Source organism: Oenanthe melanoleuca, chromosome 9 (genome assembly GCF_029582105.1).
Source record: "Oenanthe melanoleuca isolate GR-GAL-2019-014 chromosome 9, OMel1.0, whole genome shotgun sequence".
Taxonomy (NCBI): Eukaryota; Metazoa; Chordata; class Aves; order Passeriformes; family Muscicapidae; genus Oenanthe; species Oenanthe melanoleuca.
Genome location: NC_079343.1, coordinates 5761548 through 5782888, shown reverse-complemented (window position 1 = coordinate 5782888; position 21341 = coordinate 5761548). Strand labels below are relative to the sequence as shown.

Below are 21341 nucleotides of genomic sequence, written 5' to 3'. Positions count from 1 at the left end.
GATGGTGTTTCAGGGCGCAGGGAGTTAAGAACCTTCTGAGAGTTCCAGGAACACCCACCCCATCAGTCATCCAGGAGAGGCAGAATTAGACAGATGTTACCTAGAGCCCACCCAGAGGAAATATGGAAACAGAGAACAGCCTCTGGATACTTCACTCCAGGCTCCACACCTGAGATATAACATGGTTATAAAGGTGGTTTTATTAACCCCACAAACCCTCTGCTCCCAGATCTACAGTCCCTGGTCAGAAATGATTGGATCATCCATCTGACCTCAGTCTGAGTTATTCCACTTACTAAGATGGCAGAAAACAAAAATGTTGGTTAGGTTTAACTTGCATACAAGCACCATAGTCAGTAGGCTTCAGAACCATACAACAGGAAGTAGAGGCATGGAGAAGAGAGAAATGGGAAGCAGAACTGTTCTTTCTGGCTCACTACAACACAAGTAGCCCTTTTGAGGAGACACCCAACATTGGAGAGACACAAAACAAAAGGGTCTCTTTGTATCAAAGCCTGGCCCTGACCTCTGCTCCCAAAATTATTCATAAACTTTAATCAACAGCTCTTAAAATACAACACATGAGCGGAACATGCAGTAGGACTCTGCACCGCTCACACAGTTCTGAAAACAGAAGGACCACATAGCTTATAGATTTTTCTAGGGTTCTTTCACTAGAGCACCACTCCAAGCATTAGCTGACTTTACTTTGTCAAATCAGCCAACCTGTACAGGTGACAGGACAACAGAGAGATGATGGTCAAAAACATCCACCACTGACTTCTCCAAGGACTTTGCATATGACATTTTACTCAAAGTAAATCTACCTTCCAACACACTCCAACACTCAGTATTTCTGCAGGTCAGCTCAGAGCATCCCAACAGCCCCACCTCCACCTTCTTCACTGCTTACTGGTCCCAGTTTCCCCCAATTCCCTCAAGCCTGTGTCCATCCAGGATCCTTACAGCCCTCCTCACTACAGACAAAAATACAGGTAAGTACTAGGGGGCTTGCTGACTTCTAAAAGGCAACTGCACTGCTCTCACTGAACTATTTTTTTCAAAACCAACATACAAAAAAATCAGGCTTAAGACAGGTACAGAGAACAGGAAATCCCAAAACAAATAGTTAGGAGGTTTAGAGATAAGTAACGGAAAACTGGATCTCAGAATGGGAAATGTTGGACAGTCTAAAAGTATGCAATGCTTCCTGGCCTGCCCAAAAAAAGTGTGATGCCCTTATTATGTGCTCTGCAAAATTGATGGACTTCTTGAGTATTCATTTCCTAGTTTCTAAATATTTGGATTTTGAAGATGAAGAGGTAAGTAATCCTATTGTTCTCTGTAGAGGAGGATAATTTGCTTTATGATAAAGAGGAAGTCTGTTGCTGATATAAGTTAGCACAGACTTAACAGAGGCCAGTTGAGCCAGAGAACAGCCTGGTCTGAAGGATTCTCCCTCTTCTTTTTCATTGCTTAGCATTTGAGGGATATTAAATCTGTCACAACCTTCACAAACAAAAGATGTGCTGCATTTTCATTACTCAGAGCTTTGTGGTTTCTGCATGTGCCCAGCTATTTGATAACAGTTTTATGAGCCTTAAGAAAATACAACAAATACTTTGCATAATTGAGGCACACGTGCAATACCAAGTGAAAATCCACATGCATCTTCAATTACATCCAGAGTGATCCAGGAATATGGATGCATTCCCTAGATGCTAAACCTAGCAAGGGACACATCTGTGCCACAAATAACAGCAAACCTCAGGGCAAGTGCAGAGCCAGCAGCCCACTGCTGAGGGGACCAGCTGCCTCCCCAAAAGCTCTTCTCCCCCAGGGTCTTTGGTTCTGGGCACCTGCACAAGGCAAGGGTCGTGTCACTGCATGGAGGAGCAGAGCTCTAGTAGATGTGGAGCACAGGTCCATAGAAGGCAGGCTGGGAGCAAACCAACACACAGCTAGGTGGGATCAGGGGAACACAACCTGCCAAAGCACCACACTCAGAAGCCACTTGGCAGCATAAATGAATCTCATTTTCAAGCACTACATAAAATCTGCCACAAAACCAGTGCCACACTTCAAACACGTTTTTGTTTGAACTCACAAGTCAGAAAATTTTGTAAAATAATGTACAAGGCAAGATTACAAGACATTATTTAGAAATTATGGAGCTGTTTAAATCTACACTCTCTGAGGAAAAATATTCTTTCCCTTGCTGGAAATATCAAAATACCATTTTCTGTAAGCAAAGTTGCCCAGAGCAACAACAGAAACTCTTGGAGAGCCTGGTCTTAATGGATCTCAGCATCATCCTGTAGGGTAAGACACAAGCCATGCACCCTTTTTAAGACCTGCATCAAATTTTGGACAACAGTGGCCAGTTTTGAAAACATGCAAATTAAGCTCCAACTGGAAGAAGCCATGAAAGTTCACTTACAACCTGGGCAGTTTTTCAGTGCCTATGTGGAAGGGGGAGTTTGGAAACTGATAGTCCTCTCTACAGCTACTGCCTACTTGGAAGTATGGAAACAAGTTTTCTTGAAATTTAGCAGCCATTTACTGAACAAAAAGCACTGAGTGCTCAACAGACAGCCCTGGCTTCCCTCTAAAGCTGGCTCCCATCAAGACTCTTTTTCCTGGGAAAATCTACTCCTCATCTGAGATACAAGCAATGCAGACTCCATATGATTCCATGCACTGGGGAAAGGGAAAGCAAAACTAAATCATCTGAGATTCTGTCCTTTGCCCCATGGAGGATTGGTCTCTTTAGGAGCCAGTGATGAGGAGAACAAGAAAGGCTGCTCAGAGGTGGGAAAGGGAGAGGTGGAAGAATCAGTTTTCACTGAACTGCTGAGAGTTAGTCCAATACTTAGTTCCAGAAATAAGTAATTATTTATACTTATTAAAGTAATTATTACTACACCCTATTATAAGGGACCCATTTAAACCACAAGCAAAACAGTCTACAGGAGCACCAGCAGGAAAGTATCAAGCTCAATAGTGAAACTCCATGTCAGAACCTATTTTATTTTCTCATGGGTTTCAGTTTCCTTTTTTTGTTTGTATTTAAATAAAGGCTACATTTCTGCCAGGTTGAACACATTATTCCACACTGAAGAATTCAAAGCACAATGCTTTACTTAGATGTAATTCCCCACACCCCTCCCCACATTTTCCCATGTTTGTTTTACTCACTATCCCATCAAATGTTTGGTTCTCTTACCTTTATTACTTCTGGGGCCTGCTGAATTGAAGCTGGGACAGAGTCTCTGGAGGCAGCCCCAACATGGCTTTTTTGCCCTGCAAGCAGGGACTGTGAAGGAGTTGATAAAGTTTCCTGGAGAATTTGCATCACTTCCCTCTCCTTGGACAAACTTCCCTTGCCTGTCTGGAATTCCACCAGCTCCTGGGCAAAGTCCTCAATGCTTCCCAGGATACGCAGTAAAAGGGCTTTGTCATCCTCTTCCATTTTATGACCATTGGTTTCCATTATTTTTGACAAAGAAGGGGGATCAGCAGGTTTACTTTTGGGTTCAAGAGCCAGAGGTGGAGCCTGCCTACCCTGCCTGCCAGACACATGCAGTGAGGCAGGTTCACCCTCCCTCCAAGAGGGTTCCCTCAGAGTACTCTCCATTTTCTGTGAGAAGCACTCCAAGTCCAGCAGCAGTTTGTCTATCTCCTCCTTGTCCACCCTACTGCATGTCTGGGCTCCTTTGGGGACAGCAGCTTGGGCACCACACAACACAGGTTCCGACACTGGTTTTAAAGGAGCGGTTTTCTCAGCAGCATTTCCTGCCCTGACCCACTCTGCTTTAGCACCAGCAGGAAGGTCTGAACCAGCAGCTTGCTGGTAGCTGCACTCCAGCCCCTGCCAGCCCCGCTTCTGCTCTGCCTTCTTTGTCCCTGCTGCTCTGTCCCCATCAGACTCCTCCTCGATGTACAGTGCCTCAGTGGCAGATGTGCACTCGCAAGGGTTCGGGGCTGGTGACTGAGGTAGAACATCTTTCACAGCTCTCACGCTGCTCTCTGGAGGGACACTGGGCAGGGAGTTGGAGGTGAAGCTCACAGTACCTGTCTGGATGGACTGGGAGGTGCTTGTCACCTCACTCTGACCTGGTGGAACGAGAGGAACTGCACTTGAGGATGGCAGCTGAATGATATCTTCATACCTGGGTGGCTGCTCCAGGGGAAAGGGAATTTGCTGCAAGCCATGGAAATAGTTCATCAGCTCTGCCCAGTCACTTGCTTCCCTCTGCCCTGCAGTCTTCAGCTCAAAGGGCAGCTTTTTCAGGTAGGAAGAAAATCTTGTCATCAGATTCATGTATATCATCTCTGAATTAGCCAGGGGATCATTGCTGTTCCCTCCACCAACAACATCTGCAGACTTTTTCTTGATGCAGTGCTTGATTATGTCCGTGCACTTTTTCAGATCCTCTGAGCACTTGAGCAAGATGTCCAGGCACACCTTAATATCCCCCCCAGAAGAACCATCTAGCTTGTGTTTTTCTAAAATCTGGGTAATGAAGTTTTCTTCGGGGAAGGAATGAGGGCAGAAGGGAACTACAGGATTCACTGTGACTTCTGGAGCATCATTGCTCTCCTGCCATTTCTCCACAGGTGAAGGACTCTGCAAAAAGCCACATGGAGGGCAGTTCTCATCATTGTTGAAGTGCCCATAAATCAAGTCAAAATCAAAGGATCGTCTGTTGAAAGAGTCTGACCGAACTTTCCTTCCCTTTCTGTAAGCCACATGACTGGAAGAGTTTTTGAGCTTTTCAAAGGAGAATTCCTTTATTTTACCACTGGCAAGGTTTATTGCCTCACCAGTAATGTCTTTTAAACTGCTGGAGGCTTGCACTGAAGACCCCTTCTTGATTCTTGGATTATGTGGGAGCATTTGGTGATAGTCCTCATTTCCAGCCAAGGCAAGACCATTTTCAGGAAGAGGAATTTTATAGTCCAGGTTGGCATCTTGGACACTGAGCTCTGCACAGACACTGTGGTGTGCAACTATGCAGTTGAGTCCCTGTTTGAGGAGCTGGCAGGAGCCTGTGCAGTAGTGCACAGTGTGCTGGGAGTGCTGCTCTACCACCACATTGCTGTAGCAGTTCACTGAAGTCACCATCAGCCTGTAGGTCGCTGCCATAGCACAGATCACGCTGGGAAGAGAGGCTGCAAAACTCACCATGAACTTCACAGGGAAAAGCTCACTTTTCACAGCCGCACCAGATTGGATGAAAACATACAAATCTCAATTGGAAACATCCAAACAGTGTGAGGAGCTACTACCTTGGAAAGCCCTGGAGAAGTCTGGAGTGGTTTCAGCAACAGAGTTACAACAACCAGTGCAACTTGCATATGGTTTAACTTAAGGCACCTTGATGCTCTTATTCTATGCAGAAAGCCTTGCTCAGCAGAGCTGCAGCACGAGCTGCTCCATTTCTAATGGTCCAGGTAGCTTCTCCAGCAGAGGCCATAAAATCCAGTCAGTTCTTAGGCAGAAGTGACAAGTCAAGAATTTCTGTTCGATCCTTTTTCTCTGTTTTTGCGTGGGTCAGTAAAAGGTAGATAATCCAGTAGCATGTACAGACAAAAAATCCAAGTGTGCTTGGGAGATTCCTCTCTCACACTGGTGACACAGGTACCTACAATAGAAATAAAGGTGACAGTCATAATGAATGTCATGTATTATGCAGCCTTGTCTACTACCAAACATCTGGCACAGACAGAACAACCAGCACACAGGCCCACACAGAACAGAGTAGGCTGATAGTCTTCTTTCACTCAGATCTACCATATAAGAGCAGTGCTGAGGAGCTGGCCTATATTTATACACAGGCTGTCTGTGTGCTGCCATTTTAACAGCTCTATTTTAGCCACTCATTAATTTTTTTTCAGACTTGCTTTTTTTCTTCCCCAGACCGAGCAAAACATTACCTTTAATTCAAGTAGAGCAAAACATTCTGATCCTGTTGTGAATTTCTGCCTTTTGTTTTCCAAGGCTCTAAAGATAAGGCAAAGGGCAGTAGAGAAAAGCACTTACAGGATTTCCAAGATCTCTGGATTATAAAAAGCTGCAAAAAGCCTGCAGCAAAGTAGCAGAATGCCTCTAAGAATGCACAGTCTTTAGTAAAGGCCACATTGGCTTCCATTAGCCTTTCACCAAGGTCTCTGGGACCATAGCAATATATTTTAAGGAGGAATAACTGTTTCTCTTACAATCCATGAACAGCAGCATATTTAATACAGTAAGTTCACTGATGTAGATATTGAGGACAGTAACATTTGTATAAAGGTTAAGCCTATGAAAACTAGGAATTGAGTGTTTTACACTTAGCACAGTCATTTCCAGCTGCATTTCCTATCATCATGGTCAGAACTGCACCAGAAAAAAACCTCAAAAGCTGTTTAACTTTGTTATGAAAAAAAGCATATCTCAGATTTAAGGGTCTTGAATTTTAGACATAACCTCATCTTTTTTTAATACATGAACAATCAAATGAAAACACCCCAGTGAAATTCTGAGCACCCTCTATTCCTGTACAAACAGAAATCTATTTAATAAAACAGTATTACATCACACAGCTAAGTCACTCCACAGCACGGGTTTATTTTGGTTTCTTCAAAGGCAAATATCCAGCATTGTGAAAGGCCAGGCTTGCACCTGATGAAAGCACTGCCCTCCCCACAGTTCCATCCCACCAACTTAGCTCAAAGCCTGGACAAACACAGCACACACAAAGCAAGTGTCCTAAAGCTTGGTGCTGTTGTCATTACCGACTGGGGAGAGCACAAGCCTAAACGTTCACATTTTAGATATTTTAAAGCTTTAATTTAAAATCGAGAAGCACTGATTCAAGAGTGTTCAACAGAATTTGTGATGTGCCATTTCTGCTCATTGCAGTTACGTAGAGTGGCAGAGGTAAAGATCCCTTCCCACTTTGTTCTTTGGATTATATAAAGCATTGAAAAGATTGCATTCAGGACAAAGAGCTAGCTGCCATGCTGGGCTCTGTAACAGGCTGCCACCTGCCCATCCCAGCCGCGGGCCAAGCAGCTCCTCAGCTCCTCCTGTCCTGGCCTGCTCCCCTCCACACCCACTGGCACTGCCCTAAAGCCCCACCGGCACGGGAGGGCTCTCCTGAGGGATGAGCAGAGGCATGAGGTGTGCCCCTTCCCCAGGGAACAGCAGTGGTACAAGGTGTGCCCCTTGCCCAGGGGATGAGCTGTGGTACAAGGTGTGCCCCTTGCCCAGGGAACAGCAGTGGTACCAGCTGTGCCCCTTGCCCAGGGACAAGCACAGGTACCAGCTGTGCTCTAGCCACTGCAGTGAGTCAAGGTGCCAGTGGAGAAAGGGCGTGTGCAGAACCCTTTTCACACCATCACTCACAAACCCAGGGAACACACTTCACACCCTCCACTCACTCACTCCTCTCAGGCTTCACTGTCACGTGTGCTAAACCCTCTGCTAAGTCAGAGCCACAGTTGAAAAAGTTGCCTCCCCAGTGACTTCATGGGCTCTGTCAGGAAACTCATGCTAGGTCTCCAACAAGTCCACTGATCCACAGACTCCCTTCAACACATCAGGATAAGAGGTCTGCTGCTTTTCCTTTTTTGAGCCTCCATCAACTTCAGACAAGCCTTCTGGCATTTCCTGAAATGACTGCTATAAAATATTTAGAGAAAGGAGAGGCCTTCAGGACAACAAGTTTGATTAAGACTTAATACTGCTTCTCAAAAAGCATAGGACTTCCCAAGGGCTCCTTCCTCCCTCTGTGGCACACACAACACGGAGAGCCTAGTCTTCCTTTTAGCAGCAAAGGACAGCTTGGGTTTACACCTAATTTGGGCAATAATTACATCTTGATTAAGTTATTTCTTAATTAGGGTAATAATGTATTACTCACTGTCTCCTTCTCCTCTGTCACTCCTCCAAGGGTAGTTTCCTCCCACCACATCAGTGACTAAGCCAGTTTCTCTAATGCTTTAAGCCACCTTCAAGCAATAAAGTTTCTGCAGCTGTAAGGTTATTCCTTCAAGGAAAAGGTCTCCCATATTCCCAACCTAAAAGGACTCTTTTTTTTTTTTTTTTTCCCCAACCTTGTATTGCCAGCCATGCCCAATAACAATTTTAGGTGTTTATGCAATGAGTGCTGCACTCTCTAATCCTTTTCCAGTTTACCTGTATTCCTCTGGCACTATCACAAATCAACACAGTGCAAACACAAATTTGCCCAGGCCAACACAGGATTGCTGCCTCCTGCCTCTGCTGTCAGCACCTTTTACTGCTGCATCGGAGGAGGAAGTAATCAAACAATCAATATAAAACCCCAATATCCTCTTTTCTACCACTCTAACTAATGTCTTCCCAGTAATTATTTACTAATTGCTTTATTATCACTGTCTGCAGAAACGTGCTCAGGTTATTCAAGGGCTGGAGCAGCACAAATCCTTGCAGATGCAGAGTAGAAATTTCTCTCCTTTCCCACTGCCTTGCCCAAGGTAAGACAGGCTCAGCTTGCAGCTTTATTTGAGTGTGATCCATTGAACATGATCCAGCATGCAAACCTCATCAGGACAAAGCCTAAGAGAGGAGTATCCCTGTTTTCACATCTGGGAACACGACCTCAAGCTGAGCTTCAGTTGTGACTCTTGGTGGGTGACTAAAACCTACTATTTATAAGTAGAATGAAAAGACCAAATGGATTAAGAAACTTTCCTACTTTCTTTCCAGGCTGCAACTTCATTCCAGTTTGACTCTAGAGCAGCCCCCAGTTCAGAAACACTGCAGAAAGATTCTGTAATTAGGCCTGCTGCCATGAAACCAACCCAGCCCTGGGGATACAGGACTGGCTTCACAACACAAACTGTGAATGAATAGTGCTTCTTGTGTGACTGCAGAATAATGCTTTATGTCTGTCCTATCTCTGCAAGATGACATGAATTACTTTCCAAAGGAAAAAATTATTGCAGATACTAATTATATAAAAGGTTATTCCACATGACACGCAAGAAATTCTATTCATGCAAAGATTCTGCACAAGTTAAATAATTGAACAATGACAATCTGTTCAGATTGGGACTGTCAGCCAGCACTTCAAAATGAAGTCTGGAAAGCTACAGGACAGGGCTCCAGTACTTCTGAAAGTCTCTAACTCACCAAAAGTCTTCTTGAACTCTTACCTGCAGCACTAGCAACAGGAGCCAGATACCACCATAACACAGTATTGAGTAAGCCAGCCCTCCTGCACCAGGACATGCCTGAGCATCACCATGGAACTGCATTTCTAGTGGAAGGTGAGGTAGGACCACACCAGTTCTTTTGCAAGAGCAAAAGAAAACAAAGACAGAACAACACATTTGTCATTTGGACAGTCACCAGTATAGCTTCAGGTGTATCACCATGCCTGTGTAATCAGGTGTCAGGTCTTACCCTCTTAGAAGGGGCACCTCTTGTGGTACCAAAAAGGAGCATTTAACTGTATCTTCTTATTTAGAAATTATTGGTTTTTGTTTAGAATTTACTGAGCAAAGCAGATTTTGAAGCAAGCTATATGGATTATGCAAGAAAAAAAGGAGGCAATCAAGAAAGTAATGTTTTTTTTTTAAAGAAATTTTTGTAACAAATCCAGTTCAGCTGAATTAAGTGGAAATTTTACAACCAGACACTTGTTAAATTATTTTGGATCCCACCACAAAGGAACTGATTCACAATTTGCCATCACTTGCACAACTTATTATTTCTCAAAAAGGAACCAGAGACTAAAAACAGTAGCTTTTTTCTCTATACTGAAGAAGTTTGGAAGAAAAAAAAAAATCTAAGTTGTTCATTTGTCCTGTATTTCTTATATATTTACAGCTTAAAATATTTTTATGTGCTTAATGGCAAGAGAACTATTTTGTATGTAGGACTCAGGTGGGAAGTGCAGCTTTTCAGTCCTCAGGAGTGGCAGAATTTTGGTGCACATGCACACATTTCAGAGACAGTAGAAGAAACCACTCACAATTGCACTTGTACAGTCTGAGGATTACAGGAGCTTGTACCACTGACACTGGCACAGCAACCAGAACCTTTAGAGTCTTTATTTCTGAAAGATTTTAGCTCCAAGCTATTTCATGTTTTATAAATTGCAACAAACTGCGATGGCTACAAATCCCAACTTGCCACGGTTAGAGGATCTGACCTACTCAAAGTAAGCACTTCTATCTGAACTAGAGGACACTTCCTCCTATTCTCAAGTGCTTCAATATTTAATTACACACATTCTAGAAAAAGGGCCATCATTTCCCATTGAAGTATGTTCAACATCAGGTTCCACAAACAGCTATCCCACTTTCTTATGCTAAATTATAAGAGATTTCAGGAAGACAAGTTTCCTCACCTACAAGTACTAATACAGTATAATCAAATCACCACTTAGCATTTTCCAGGAGTGCCAGAGAATCTGAGATATGTCTTCAGAGTCATTGTTATAAATCTTTGTCTGAGTTCTGTCTGTAACTTGCTATTGTTCTTACAAAAACATGGCAGAGGTGGGATTCATCTCACCTACACAGCCATGAAGTGTTCGGTGCTGTCTATGGGCAATGCAAATAGGGAGGCACCTCAAAAAGAAAGATCACCCCCCTGAATTTAACAATCTAGTTTTGACATGATGAGTTTAATTAGATGAATCCCATTCTTCAGGATTACATAGGAAAAACCATTTCTGTCTCCAACAGTGGTTAAATGCCAATGATCACGGAGCAGCATATGGTATTTCCTATGGGTATTCTCCTGGACTCCAACTGTTCCCAGTTCATGGGAACTGTGAAGCTGGATGTGGTTTGTGTGTACTTACTAACCGTTAGAGGATTTCTCTTCTATGTGCTTGAGCTACCCTGGATTCAACAGAAATTTTTTGCATCCTGAGCATCTTTTGACAAGATATTCTACCATCTACCACCCCTTCCAATCCTGTCACTCACCAGCTTCAGTATGTCAGGATCTTGTCCTGAGACACTGCATAAACTGTCCACAGCATTCCCAAATTTACAGAACTCCATGTCATCCCTCTGCCTTCTCTTTCCCTTCTCTTAGCTTACTCAGTTCTAGTGCACAAGCCACTTTGCACCTCTAAGCATTCCCACTTCCCCTCTCATAAGCTTTTCTGGTTCAATTACACACTTCAAGACACAGGAACCCAAAGTGGACAGAGTATTCAGGAAAGATGAGAATCACAAAGGGAAATTAATTTTTGAGCTGCCTTTTAAAAATCCTATATAGTGTTTTCCCCTTTCCAGCCTCACTGCTTTCAGATAATGCATTCTCAAGCGTCTGCTCTCATGACCACCTGGGTGTCCTTCTTCCTACTTGTCTTCCAAGAGGAAATAAAGATACTATTGTCCTTTGTAAAACATTCAGAGATCTACTGAGAGAACACTCTATTCAAGAGGAAAGTGTTCACTTCTAGAGACCAATATCTTCATGTAGCCTCAAAAAAAGGTTTCAGAGATGGGCAGCAATAATGATCCAGATGTCTTGAACAGCTATTCTGTGAGGAATGACAGAGCAGGACCAGACACTTCAGGTCAAAGAGAGGTGACTTCAGAGGAATATAATAATCTCCAAAGTCATGAATAGCATGGAAAGGGCAGATAGGGTCTGACTGCTCACCTGCTCCTCAGCACAAGAACTAGGTGGTCAGTGCCACAAGAAGCAGGGTAAAACAAGCCCATGCACACAGCAAACCTGGGAAATGTCTCATCAAAGGATGCTACACACCCAGAAAGATTCTGAGGAGCCAAGGGGCCATGTTTTTATAACTCCTCTGTCAAAAGTCACCACCTTTTACATAGGCGCCATTTGACATCCTTTAATTCTTGCTATGCTGGGGTAGCAAAATAAACAGGGATATTCCCATGGCTGCAGATTTCTGTCATAATCCTTCCTCTTATCCTTCCTACTTCCAAACATGTATTTTCTAGGCTAAGTTCCAGTTTATTTGGTTACTCTTTTCACAAAAGCTCTTCTGTCATGAAATATTAACTACAACTCTTTGGAGAGAGGAGAATGTCTGCCCCTAACTTTGGGACGGTATGTTATTTATCACACAAAAACACCACGGATTTACACTATGGCATTCTGATTTGCTCCCTCTTCTTTTCCTAGACATGTCATTTTCTATTTGCCTTTTTTTGTTGTTTTTGCTGCTGAGCAAGTTCCACAGAGCCTTATCTGCATTACTTAAAAGATCATTTTCTTGAATGGCACAGATTCTCATGAGCTCATCACTGCACAGGCACAGGGAGTTGTTTATCCCTTGTGCACATTAGTCTACATCTGCTGGTATCAAGTACCTACAACCAAGTACTGTGAGAACCTTCTGCAACTCCAGCCAGCTTTTGTTTCTGCTACGCTAATTCTGTGATTTTCAGCACATACTGTCACTTGATTACTCAGCCTCTCTTCCAGGCCACTTATAACTCAGTTCAACAAGCCTTAACATGGATCCCCCTGGGAGTAAAGAGTGATCACTCTTCCCTAGAAAAGCTGACAGTCCTTCCTACGCTTTAACCAGGTATTAATTACTGAGAAAGCTACGCCACTGCTCCATGGCAGTTCATTTCCTTTAAGGAGCATTAACAAAGTCCTTTGTTAGTCTCTCTCTGAAAACCCAGACACAGCAGAATATTTGGTTGTTTGTCTCTCATGCCTTCTTGTCCAAGAGCTCCAGACCATCAAACTTTACCAGCTGTAGCTGGACTTCAGCATTCCTGCAGTGACCCATGGAGGTCACTGCAATGGGAACACTTATCAAGGCAGGCTTCCAAGCAGACATGACCTTGAGCCTCACTGTTCATGGCAGGACCATTAACACTGCTCTGCAGTCACTCTGCATTCAGAGAAGTCAGTTTTTACACTGAGAAATCTGTTTTGGAAGACTTACCCTAAAGAAAATGCATCCCCCAACACTAACTTAAATACAACCTCTCCACATTTACAGCAGCAACACAAGGCAAGCCCACCACTCAAAAAGATCTGGGCTAGTAGCAATAATAATAGTCTGCACCAATTTTTAAAAATAAACCTGGCAGTAGACCATAATCTATTGTTTTAAAATGCTGACTTGCAGTTAGTGAATGCAGTATTATTCAGTGTAACTGCTCCAGGTTAAGTGACAGGGTTATCTAATACTCCAGTGCCTCTATCCCCTTCACAAACACCAGCACAGAGTCCCTGAACACAAGCAGACTAGAAACTGCTTGGGAGCACCAGTGCAGGGGCCATGCAAAGCTTGTCACTGAGGCTGTCAGCTGGGAAGGAGAAGAGTTAACAGTACCAGGAAAGATGTCACCCTTTTCAGCTTTTCTAAAACACCTTTCTTCAACTTTCCGTTTGCACAGTCTTGGAACTAAAACTGACCAGACAGGAATTTGTGCCCCATGAGACTGGTTTCCAGTTAAGACAGATGAGACAGCAAGAGAGTAAAACTCACACGATTTTTCCACGTAACGCCAACCCGTTACACATAAATACTTTGCCAACTAATTATTGTTCCAGCCCCATGTCTGCGTAGAATCACCAATCTTCCTCACTTAGCAGGACCCAAATGCATTCACAAACACTCTGAAGTTTAGCAAGGCACAAGAAAAAGAAGAATTAATGCCTGAGCTCTGACACGCTGACAGAAAATAAGGTGACCAACCAGTAAAACACTGGAGGTGAACAAGCTTCAAAAGCACATAATTAGCAAGGCTCAGGGCAGAGGTCAGAAAGCCTGCTTGATTAAGTAATGTGCCTCCTGGCTGTTTATAACCGTATATGGAAAGAGATAATTTCATATTAGCAAGATGAATTTATTGTCCCTGGAATGTTAATTCAGAATTGAGAGTATCCATTCACTTTACACAAATTAAAGTGATTTTATTTAAGTGTTAAAATAGCAAAGGAAAATTTGTGTCCAAGACAACATTCCCTTGGTCATTAACTTTTGCTGACACTGAGGTTACAATTTACAGATTCCCTGAAACCATTTTCGGAAACTTACTTGGAAGTTAAACTTCTCCTGTAGCAGAGTAGCCATCTGCTATTGGTCTGCAGAATAAATACACTTTTAATTTAATAACAACTAAAACAAAAAAATTGTTTCCATGTATCGCCCATCTATTCAGAGCTCATGCATTTCTCATTGCCCACATACCTAACTTCTTCAGGTCCTACATGTATCGCACCCGAGTCACTTAAACCCTCAGGCATTCAAAATTTGGGGCAAAATTCTCTTTGTCTAAGGTGACAGCCCATTTCTCCAGAGCAGCCACAGTTCCCAGCCCATATCTGGCCCCAGCTGGAGTACTACAGCTATTCCATGGGTCAGCAACAAGCACAGTGACAGAAAAGCTCTGACTCTGATGCATTCCCCCTCTCTCCTCTGAGGCACAGTCCCAGGAGCCAGGAGCTGTCATTCCCACCAGCCATATCTTCCACAAGCCCATTCCTGCCGGCCTCCATCTTGCCCTGGGAACAGCAGCAGCTGTGGAAATGCAACAAATTATACCAAAAGGTGCAACATGTCCTGGCATTTGATAAATCTGGCGCTGCTACAGATTTCTGTGCCTGTGCCTTAGACAAGCCACCCCGGAGGCACAGAACAGTGTGCTCAAAGCAATGCACAATTTAAGGGAGCATAACCTTTCTGTCCCGCATCCTCTACCAAGGAAAACTAAAGGTTTTAGCCTGACATCCCAGTAAGAGTGAGGAAATAATTTCTCCTGTGTCTTTATTAATCCAGGGAGATTTATAAAACAACAAAGCAAAGAGAACTTTCATTCTCTCTTTTCCTTGTGCATTTAAACAGAAGCAGATTAAAAAAGAAAAGCAATACACATAGGAAAAAAAAAAAAAAAAACCAAAAAAAAAACAAACCCAAACAGAAAACCAGATAAATGCAAAGATTCCCTTGCTTTAAGTGGATAGCCATGTTCACATTCATGGATCTGCATATTCATTAAAATGAAGTAATTTTTAACTAGGTTGTATTTGACATATATGACCTCAGGTATTGCCTCCTGCATCCTGCCCATACACTATTCTGCAGTCACTATTATTCATTTCTCCATCAGCATAGTATTTGCATGCTAATCAAATACTGACTAATTGTTAACATTGTTAATTATTAACATTGATAATATTTTCCAGTATTATCCTCATTTTACCCTGCAAAGAGAATACATCCATTTCTGGGGCTCAAGCCCTGGTTTTCCAAAATATGTGACATTAGGGAGTGTTTCATATAGTCAAAACAAAGCACCTGCTGAGTCACAACTGCCCTGGCAGTCCTAGCTCAGAAATTCCACAAACCAGACCAAGGGACATAAGCAGCAGAGGAAATAAAAACGTGAATTCTGCTGGAAGAATCTTGTCCCATAACACACATGAAAACAGTTCTTTATGACAGCACTCAACTAGATCAATTATGGATGAGAAAATTCCCCTCCTCCCACAGTTCTACTTTGCTGTCCCATTTCTGACAGAATTGGAGCACAGGATCTAAGCTCTAATTGAATCTTCGGAAAAGTTCAATGTAACAGAAGAAAGCCTGGTTTACAGGGAAGACATGCAGTCATTTAAGTCAAATCAGTATTGGAAAACATTTGCATAACGAAGGCAAAGCAATCTCTGTCCTGCACCAGGACATGCCAAGTTCAGAGTCACTTCAAGACAAGTTTTCTGTGTAATTCAAGGGCAGAGAAGTTCTCTATAGAGAACGGTCCTTACTAAAAACAAAAAACTACCAGCCAACACTCACCCCACCCATCAAAAAAAAAGGGAAAACAAATTCCACCCTGCAGGATCATATTTATACCTCCAGGGCTACCAGCAATGAGTGTCAGACCGCAAGGCTCCACCACAGAGCTTTCTGAATTGCCAGAGCCACGTTATTCATCACCTGCTCCACAGGTTGCAGCTGAAGGAAATGAAATAGATGCTTTACCAGAAAATCTCTGCAGTGTTTGGCAGTCACGCATTAGTCACCTGTAATCTGAGAAACTTTGCCCACAGCTACCTTTAACATTGCACCTCTGTGCAAATTACAAATACAAAATAATATAACACGACAGTGGTTGCAAAGATCTAGGTAATGGAAACTGGCCATGTGCCACCAGGGAACTTCGACTTTTCTCTTTCATTTTCAGGCAAATATAAATCAGTTGCAACTGATACACAGTGTTACCCTTTCCAGACAGTTAAATACTGAGAAAAAACCCAAACAATCCACCACTGTCTAATGCTTCAGTTTCTCAGAATCCAGCAGACATTAAACACATAATTTTACATAACAAAGTCTAACAGTATTGACAATCTCCTCAAAGTTCTCACTAAAACAACCTCCCCCTACACAACCTGAGAGAGCAAACCTACCAAGCTTGAGAGATTGACGAGAAATAATCAAGAGAGAAGGTCACTTAAAGAAATGGTTAAGTAAAGTTTTGGAAGAGTTATTTCCTGAATCAGGCATCACATCATGTGAGCTAAAGCCATGAGACCACCACCAAGAAAAACGTGCCCTGCCTCGCAGGCAGGACTTCAACAGCAAACAGAGTGGGGGACTACCTGCCTTTGGAATCCTTCCCTAGCCTGCATTTCTGAAAGATGGGAGCATAGAGCAGCACACCTCCCAGGGTTTCCTTCTTCAGCAGGAAAAACAGAGGTAATATAATTAGTCCCAGGCTTAAAAATATTTACATTACTTGAGACCAACGCAGTCTGATGACCTGCAGAGAGAATTACTCCGGCAGGAACACCTCCTTCATAAATCATTCCACTCGTTATTCAAACTCAGTTTTACAAGTTTATGTTCAACCGAATCTCGAATTCATCTGCCCGCGAACCAAGGAGTCTGGTAGCCAAAACTGTTCCCTTTCTTGCTCGTGAAGAAATACATCGGGGAAAAAAATTAAATCCTGCTTTCACCACGTATTCATTCACAGCTGCAGTGAAGATAATGGAAGGTCCAGTAAGCTGCCCAGGGTACTGGGGCAAGTGGTCACAGAAAAAGAACAGCCTGAGGACCCGTCACCGGAGTTAACCTCAGCTGCCAACACCTCCCGGCCAGCCCGGGCGGGGAACACGCTGTGCTCAGAACCTGCTACGCCTGAGCCCCTGGGGACAACTCTCCGGGGACAGCTCACAACGCCGGCACCACGGAGCTCCAGTGCTTCAACGCGTGCGGGGCAGGCATCGCCGGTCCCCACCGCCCTCAGCGCACCCCGCCAGACCCTCCGGGACCGCGCCAGCGCCCGCCCCGGGACCCCCGCGCCGGCTCCTCATGCACAGACACCGCCCCGGGCCCCGCCGCCGGGCCCCGCGAGACCGACCCACTGCCCGGACAGGGCGAGCCCGGCCCCGGGCCGCAGCGCCCGCACGTACCCGCCGGGGCAGCGTCCCGTCCCGTCCCATGCCCAGCGCCGCTCCCGCCGCCGGGCGCGCTCCGCCGCCCGCCCCGGCCGCCCCTTCCGCACGGCCGGGCCCGCCCAGCGCCGCGGGCCGCCCGGGGGGCGGGGGGCGGGGGTGGGCCCCGCCTCACGGAGCCCCCGGGCCGCCTCACGGCCGCTCCGCGCCTCGGCCCCGCCCGCGGCTCTCCCGCCAGCGCGGACGGCGGGTTTTGTTTTCCCCTCTGGAGCCCACCGACGGCCTTATAGAATCACAGAACCGTCAAGTTTGGAAGAGACCTCGAAGATCATCCAGTCCGACCATGCAGCCTGCACTGCCACTGTAACCCTTAAACCACATCAGCCAGCCCGATCCAGACGCCTCTTCTACACCTCCACGAAACACGACTCCATCACCTATTCCAATGCCTGGCCCCTCAAACAGTGAAAATATTTTTCTAATAGCTAATCTGAATCTCCTCTGTCTTGCCTTAGGGCAATTTCCTCCTGTCATCTCGCTACAAGGCACGGCAGAGAGCGGCCCCACCTCACTACAGCCTCCTGTCAGGGCGTTGTGCAGAGCGATCGGTCCCCCCCGAGCCTTCTCAAAGCTAAACAAACCCAGCTCCCACAGCTCTTCCCCGTGGGGCATATTTTCTAGCCCCGTCCGGAGCCTTGTTGCCCTTCTCTGGATATGCTACAACCCCTCAATGTCCTTTTAGAGGTGAAGGGCTCAGAACTGAATGCAGTGCAGCCTGACCAATGCTGACTACAGGGGAGGAATGACTTCCTTGGTCCTATTGGCTACAAATGCTCTTGATACAGGGCAGGATCCCACCGGCTTTCTTGTCCATGCTGCTGGCTCATATCCAGCTGCTGTTGACCGGCACCTGAGAGTCCCTTCCTGCTGAGGAGCTCTCAAGCCCACCCCTGCCCAAGGCTGGAGCTGCAGGAGGTTGCTGTGACCCAAGTACGGGATGTGGCATTTGATCTTACTGAACCTCATGCTGTCGTCCTCAGCCCTTTGATTGAGTCTGTCCAGGTCTCTCTGCAGAGCCTCCCTGGCCTTGAGCAGATCAACACTCCCAACCAACCTGTTGTCTGTAAGTTTACTGAGGGTTGCTTCATCTCTTCCTCCAGACAGCTTCCAGCCCTCACTGGCTCGAGGCCATCAGTAGTGCCCTCCAGCAAAGCAGCGTCCTCTGGCAAAATGTACAAATTAAGAGGGATAGAGCCCTGTTGGTGCAGCTGGACCAGGGAGGCAGCTGCAGCACCTCAGCCTGGAACAGGCCCTGTGTTGGCAGCTGTGTTGCTGCTCTGCAGATCATGTTGCAATCATCAGACATGATCTAGGGGGAGGAGATGCCCAAAGACACCTGGACACAGCTGCAGGTAAGCCATGTGATATTTAGGCGAGCCTCGTGGGGCCTTTTCCCAAGGGAGCTTTAGTCTTGTCTGGTTGCAGCAGCTCCACTCTTCAGTTGCATACACATGCCATCCTGCCATGTCACATGCCCTCACAGCTTACAGAGGTTGCTCAAAATCTCAGCTGGAACACATCAGATTTGTCTCTTGCACTCCAGTGTACCTCCCTCTCCTTCACAAACACTGTCTCCTAGCACTTCTCCTTGTATCTCCCTTCTCAGCCATGCTATCCCTCTCCAAAAGTCAAATACAGATGCCTCCCTTTTGCTGTTCTCCTTCATTTTAGTAATGCGTAAATCGTGCCAGAAACCTGTTAGTATACTCTAAAAGGAAGCACTTGACAGAAAAGTCTTCAAAAGGTCTTCTCACTCCATTCTCAGAGATGGGGGGAAGAACCTCTGTCATCCACAGCCCCTTCAGATGCCTTTTATTCTTCATTTCTCTGCAAACAAAAACTACTTTCATGGTACTAACCTACCATAGTCAGCTCAGGAACAAAACATTACTTTTTGGTCAGTGCAGGCAGGCAACATCTGAAAGAGAAAATATCTCCTACCCAAGCAATCTACTGACCTGAGCTTGCTTGTTGAGATTTTTCCCTACTTGGCTTCACAATTCCCTGGCCATTCATGCAGGACAGGATGTGCATGCAGTCCTCTGCTGCAGGACTGGACATTCAGGCACAAGACACATGCACAGGCAACTGGGGCAAGAGACTCTGACTGCAAAACCCAATCCGAGGCCAAACATGAGTCAATCATGCACTGGAAGAGAGCTGTGCCTCAGTCACATGGGTTTGCAAACAGTCTTGAAGGACTGAACAAAATTACAATAACATAGTTAAGCATTAACTTGCTGCCACTTACCCTGTAAACAGCAGCATGGCTGATTTCCTTTGTGCTCTGGAAAGGTCACAGCAGTTTTGATCAGTGAACACTGAATTTAATTACAGATATGGAGATGCATCATGAGTAGTGTACAAACACTAAAATACTCTGACATAAAAGAAGCCAGCTTTATAGACTCTGTTGTGCACCAGTTCACTTGGGATAAGTGGCACATGGAGTATGAGAAATGGACCCAACCCAACAAACTCAGGAAACACAATTAAAGTATCAGCTTACCTTGCCTGGCTGGAGATAAATTTGGGTGGGCAGGCATATCAGGAAGCCCGTTGAGATGGTGTACCCTGGGTAAGGTGGTACCTTCCAGAGATTCATGGACCTTTTCTGTCTCTCACCACCTTCTTTCAGGAAGTCTGAGAGATGGAAAATGCAAGAGGTTGCTGTTCTTCCCCAGAGAGTTGGAAAGCTTTCCCAGGAGAGGAAAGTGACTTATGAGTTCTTGCACTACTCCAGGTAGGTCTAAGCAAAGTTAGAAAAAGAGCCAAGTGCACCCAAAGCACTACCGTGTGTGCTTTCCCCTTGGAGACTTGTGGGGTTTGGAAACCAGAGGAATTTTCCCCTTCACTTCAGCTGGGCTTGGACGAGCCCCAAAATACACAGAGTAACGCAACACTGTGAAATTATGAAATGTAGGAGACAACACTCATATTTTCTTAGTATCAAAAGAGAGGCCATTATGTAATGCTTGCTACCATGGGTGAACAGGAATGTCTGCTTGGTTCCATGATTACAGGGGAAGCAGTACCAATTAATGCTTAACTATGTCCTTGCAATTTTTTTCAACCCAAAGACTAAAAAAACCTCCAAACCAGTCTTGAAGTGGAAAAACTCTGGAGCAGTTTTACTACGTGACAGTACAAGGCCACTCTGCAATCCAATCTACTGTCCTTCCAAAGTAGGAAATCAGTGCTCTCCAAAGAGGAGCCTGTCTGTCCGCAAGGAAAACGGGAGATACTTATCTCACCCCGCCTCATATATAGGCTCTTGCCCTGGTGATGTCATTGACTCTGTCTGTCCCTGTGTGCCACAAAGTTACAGAAGCCAGTGCTTGGCTATGCTGAAAACACGCCTGCTAGAGGCTGAAGTGGCCCCGACTCCGTGTTTTATCAGCTCAAACGCCAGGTGGAAGTGTGTACAGGCACTGCTCGTGCTACTCCACCACCACTTTGTGGTCTGTGAGCCACGCAGTGAGGGACTAGTAGAGCTTCTGCTGCTCCCCACAGGGCTGGCCGAGGAGGTGCGGGTAGCACTCGGCGGGTGCTGTGATGCCGGGGGAGCCGAACAGCCCTCCTTGTGCAGCCCCTCCTTGTGCAGCCCTCCTTGTGCAGCCCCTCCTTGTGCAGCCCCTCCTTGTGCAGCCCCCCCTTGTGCAGCCCCGGTAGCCCTGCAGGGACTCCTTCCCCGCAGTGTGGTTACACTCTGTGTGTGACGAGCCTTCCTGACCAGTTACAGACCGTGGTGCTCATCGCTGTGCCAGTGCTACTGCCCAGAGGGAAGGTCCCACTGGCCAGCTACAGAATCACAGAGTCATTTACTAAGGCTGGAAAAGACTCCGAGATCATGGAGTTCACCCTGTGGCCGATCCCCGCCTCGACA

At 45.4% G+C, this 21341-nt stretch overlaps 1 protein-coding gene across 2 annotated transcripts in view; it reads right to left on the bottom strand.

The window, feature by feature from the left end:
- LOC130256990 (serine/threonine-protein phosphatase 2A regulatory subunit B'' subunit alpha-like) overlaps nucleotides 1-17494 on the bottom strand; it is a 49123-nt gene extending 31629 nt beyond the window's left edge. For both annotated transcript variants that reach the window (XM_056499181.1, XM_056499182.1), the window contains exons 1-2: nucleotides 17414-17494; nucleotides 3227-5648 (exon numbers count right to left, since the gene is read on the bottom strand). In XM_056499181.1, the coding sequence (XP_056355156.1) occupies nucleotides 3227-5191 (1965 nt within the window). In that variant the 5' untranslated portion in view covers nucleotides 5192-5648; nucleotides 17414-17494. The remainder of the gene's footprint in view (nucleotides 1-3226; nucleotides 5649-17413) is intronic.
- Nucleotides 17495-21341: the final 3847 nt, after the last annotated feature.